The 5,421-nt window shown below is 28.9% G+C and overlaps 1 protein-coding gene across 1 annotated transcript; it reads left to right on the top strand.

Moving 5' to 3' along the window:
* The first annotated feature begins 2,524 nt into the window (after positions 1 to 2,524).
* LOC112604052 (tigger transposable element-derived protein 6-like) lies at positions 2,525 to 4,729 on the top strand. The gene is made up of 2 exons (XM_025352918.1): positions 2,525 to 3,982; positions 4,661 to 4,729. The coding sequence occupies exons 1-2, from the start codon at positions 2,525 to 2,527 to the stop codon at positions 4,727 to 4,729; spliced, it is 1,527 nt and encodes a 508-aa protein (XP_025208703.1).
* The last annotated feature ends 692 nt before the right edge of the window (positions 4,730 to 5,421 follow it).

The following is a 5,421-nucleotide window of genomic DNA, read 5'->3' as shown; positions in this document are numbered from 1 at the left end:
TTTAAATTTCCGTAGCTATACTTAAAAAAATAAAAACACATTCAAAATCAATACCAGTTTATGCGTGTGGTTAAATGACGGGCGATAATTTATAATCGCATAACAGTAAGCCAATTTAATACACACTGAGTTATGGGCTTTCCAAAAATAATAATATAAAATACAAAAAAAGTAAACGATATTTATATAAATATAAATATGGTCTATTTGGTAGAAAGTCGGTATAACATATATCTAAAATATCGTACTTGAAAATATTTAAACATCGCATGCAATAATTTAATTAGCAGATAAACATTATTTACGGATATTTATAGGTTTGATTGGTTTGAATCATATCGTCTGCATCCTCCAATAGTTGGGTTATTAATATACTTAAATGATAATATTTTAATATATTGTACACAATACACTATACTATACAATGGCATTTTAACTACTAGTATCATCGCGGTTAATAAATGATTATTTTATTTGGAAACAGATGCAGATTATCTAAATGGTTCATTAGAATAAATACATCGTAATTAAATCGATATAGGTTTTATAATTATACAGATTATACATTGTAAATCACGTTCTTTTTGATTCTCAAGTTGTAAATGGTACATTAACGTTTTAAATAATATAGTAAAATATTTATCATAATAATCATTCCTCTGTTCGAATTTCATCGATGCCAAATCGAAACACGAAAAATTTGAACGCAGCATGAAAACAAATGGCGCACGTGTAAAATATACCCAAAGAGCATGGAACTTGGTATTTTTTTTTATATATTTATATATATATATATATTTTTTTTTTTATTTTACATAATGCTCTAGAAGAAGAACTCGTCATAAAAGCGAAATTTTATCCTAGTCAAACGTTTTTAAGTGCCATCCTTTCCTCTCCCGAGCTAAAACACTGTACGTATATCGACATTTTACTTATCATATAGAGCAAATCAATCAATAGAAATTACGTAAATTTAAACCGTATCACATAACTACTCATTTGTTAGTCATACATAATAATATATTATATTATATAATGATACATGTATGTAGAGATGCATACAACGCGACAATTATTATGCTACTATTATAGTATATTATATAATGCGAACATAATAGTATAATACTAATATAACATGCAGTCGTAATCACATCTATCTAGGTATACGCCTAATCGAATACAATAACGTTTCAGCCGTGAGCACAGCGGGAATTGGTAATTTGATTTAATAACGGATACTGATTTTCTTGACCTCGACGAATAAAATTGTATCGGTGTTAAATGGATTGCCCCGTTTTCTCTAAACTGACACAGGAAAATGGAAAAACACGAAGGTTCGTCGTGTACACGTCTACAACAGCATACTTTACCGAGCATACTTACCTCATATTTCTTCTTCAATAACGTAGCTATTCAAAATCTGATTTTTTGAGTTTTTAAATATACTTTGATGTACAATATTTTCATGTTCTCGAGGTTTGTTGTATTACTAAGTACTTAAGGAGTGTCATGTGAAAATATAAATTTACATTTTTCAAACGTCAATTCCCTCTTTTTATTGTGAATTATTGAGTGGATATTTTTCTCACAACTTTGACGAATCAATATTAAAATTCAAACAAGTAGTTTTTGAGTTACTTAAAGTTTGTGTACTAAGAATAATATATCCAAGATAACGTACTTGGAAATTATAGTAAGTCGAAAATTAGTATTATATTACACATTATATCAATATTAATAATTTATAAATATGGCTAAAGTGTAATAAATTAAGACAAGTCTCCACTTCTATTTTTTTTTAAATGTTTTTTTTTAATTGAGTTATTGAGGGAGAAAACATTTAAATTGATAAGCTTCTTCGAAGAAAAATATTTACATCTTGTATTTTAACTTACTCGTTTATTTTGAAAATAAATAGTGAATTAATATTAAAATCTTAACCCAAATTCCTAAATTATATGAAATATAATGTATTTTTTAAAAACAATATACAGTGAAACCTGACTTAACGGACACCTGTATATAACGGACACCTCTCTTAACGGACAAAATGACCAGGTCCCGGAAAAAAGATAGGCATTCTAATGTATTTTGACCTGTCTATAACGGACTCCTTCTATTACGGACACGGACACTAATATTTAATCCAACAATTTCATAACGGACAAAAATACATACACACACACACACACACACACACACACACACACACAGTTGAGGTAATGCACGACATGCGGTTATCTATATATTATATCAATAAAACGTTTTCCGGATCGACAAAAGGACGTGTCGGCGTTATCGAAACAGCGTCTTTAAGGAACACAATTAGATCATTCAGTGAAAACACGACCAATTACATTATCACCGATTACGATAACGCTAATTGCGAGTACCTATTGAATTTATAAAGTCCAAGATATCCAAATATAAATTGCAATACGTATAAATGATAACCATGAGTATCAAACGTTTTTATTCAGTTTCTATCGGTTCGCAGTCAGAGTTGTACATTTTTTTCTTAGCAATGCCACCTCCCGTGCCGCGTAAAGCTTTACATTTAAAACAAAAGGTGGATATTATTCGTTTTAAAGACTCTAACGGAGGTTGGTCTATTCGTAAACTTGCTGACAAATTTGGCATTGGTAAAACGCAAGTGGCCGAAGTTTTAAAGAATAAAGAAAATATTTTACGTCGATATAACGAAAATTCCACAAATGAAAAATCTCGCCGATTCCAGAGGAACGGGCCAGGTGAATTGATTGATAAAATTATTTTAGAGTGGTTTAACCGTGTAAGAAATAAAAATGTGCCTGTATCTGGACCAATCATTCAAGCAAAAGCTTTAGAAGTTGCCCGTGAAATCGAGTGTGATGATTTCAAAGCTTCCAATGGCTGGTTAGAGAGCTTCAAGTTAAGGCATAATATAGTTTTTAAATCGATTTGCGGAGAATCAGCTTCTACAAATCTAACAATTTTTAATGAATGGAAATCGAAAATTTCGGAAATAGTGACAGGGTATGAGCCACAAAACATATTCAATGCTGATGAAACTGGTCTGTTTTACCGAGCATTACCAGACAAAACGTTTTCTTACAAAGGGGAATCATGCTCTGGTGGAAAAATAGCTAAGGAACGTTTAACTGTTCTTCTATGTGTAAGTATGTCCGGAGAAAAACTTAAACCACTCGTCATTGGAAAATCTGTCAAACCAAGGTGTTTTAAAGGAATTGATGTTAGTAAACTGGCAGTAGAATGGAAGGCGAATAGTAAAGCATGGATGACTACTCATATAATGACAGACTGGCTCCAACGACTCGATCAGCAAATGAAAACTCAAAACAGAAAAATTTTATTGTTTCTTGACAATGCGACATCACACGCACATCTGTCTTTGGACAACGTAACACTTATTTTTTTTCCTCCAAATATAACATCAACTTCTCAACCTTTAGACCAAGGAATAATAAAAAATTTCAAAGTTTTTTACCGCAAGTTCGCACTACAACACATTATTGCGAATCTGGAGGACGCTCAAAATGCACATGACCTGGCAAAGAAAATTGATGTTTTAAAAGCGATTACATGGGTGAAAAAAGCGTGGACACAAATTTCTTCATTAACAATCACAAATTGTTTCAAAAAAGCAGATTTTCCGTCCAGTGAACCTCCAGAAATCGAAAATGAAGTGAATGGGAATGAGTTGATTGAATTAATGGAGCTTCTTCCGTTGCCTAGAAACGACGATTTTGCCACAATAGACAGTAATTTGTCAACAGAATGTAACTCAGATGATATAGCTATAATTTTAGATGACATTCGAACTGAATTAAATCCCGTGGAATCCGATGATGAGCAACAAGCTGATGACCAACTAGAAAATTCTGAGATTAAGACGTTTGCAAATTCTTCAGAAGCTCTTGAACAACTTATTCGTCTGAAAGAATTTTATTTAAATAAAGGCGATGAAAAGGGATTTTCATATGTGAGCGAATTAATTATTCATCACGAGTTGGAAATGACCAAATCGAAGTTCAAAAAACAAACATCAATAGAATCATTTTTTAAGAAATAATTAATAAATTTATACAAATACATACATAATTATACATATAATAAATAATTAAAATTAAATTCATAATGTATGTGTGTAATACATATTAATAAAGATTATACATATTTAATACATATTATAAAATATAAAACAATACAAATGTACGTAAAAATTGTAATTTTTAAAACATTGAAACCTGTCTACAACGGACACCTGTCTATAACGGACAATTATTTTGGTCCCGTGACTGTCCGTTATATACAGGTTTTACTGTATATAAATAAAGTATTATATGTCTTTTATATAGCTGCAACGTTTTAAAATAAATATCATAAACGTTATTATTTTATTTGTATTATAACTTCAGTACGTTGTTATATTATTAAATGCAATTTATTACTAAAGATATGTGTTATGATGTTTCTAGGGCTTCATTTTTGGACAACTGCCAAAAAATATTTTCTTGGAAAATAGTAAAAAAAAAAAATAGGACATCATTAATGAATCAGTGAAATATGATACATCAACTAAATAATTTTGTCAAAATTGACGGAAATTTATTGTTATAAATATATACATAAATGAGTTTTTGTTATTTTTTTTTTATAGGAAATAATTATTTTGTTGCTTACTAAATTCTGTATGAGAAGGGATCGTCGATCGTCACAAGGTTCTTAATCCATAACGTGTATTAATAATATTTTGATAATAACAACCTATAAGGCGATGTAAAAAAAAAAAATGTCATTCAAGTTTTTATAGGTATTTAAAATATAATGCGGAAAACCTTTTGTTAATATTATAAGTTTGAATTTTCTAAATAACTAATTTTATTGAAAAATATAAAAAAAAAATTGACATTTTATTACTGTATCGATATGGAATTTATAACACTTTTATGAAATATATAAAAAAAAAAAATAGAACTTTAAATATTTAATCAAAATCTCAACGATTTTTAATTTATTTAAACTACGTACACAAGAGATTCATTTTTTTTTTTTTTTTGTAACCATTTAGTATTTGTTCAAAAATAATAATTAATTAGAATATAAAATCGCTTAATAATATAATAATACATATTTAAATATTGAATGCAGAAAATTGTAATTTAGACAGGTACTATTCACTCGTATATTATTAAATATTATTTTACAAGTTTATATAGGTAATTTAACATATTTTAATAATATCTGTTCAAAAATGTTTTTAAAGTTAAAGAGTTTTATTTGTTCAAAGTTCATTTGTTAAAACAGCTCATTACAACTAAGACCTGATTGGTATCATCCTTAAAATGTTGATTGTTCTTGAAATTGCTTTCATCCGGAACCAAGTAAATAATGTGGAGACAACAGATCACGAAATAGGGT

Source organism: Melanaphis sacchari, unplaced genomic scaffold (assembly GCF_002803265.2).
Source record: "Melanaphis sacchari strain LSU unplaced genomic scaffold, SCAv2.0 Contig118_pilon_pilon, whole genome shotgun sequence".
NCBI classification, from domain to species: Eukaryota; Metazoa; Arthropoda; class Insecta; order Hemiptera; family Aphididae; genus Melanaphis; species Melanaphis sacchari.
Note: the sequence above shows the minus strand (reverse complement) of the source record. Positions and strands in the feature narration are given on the sequence as shown.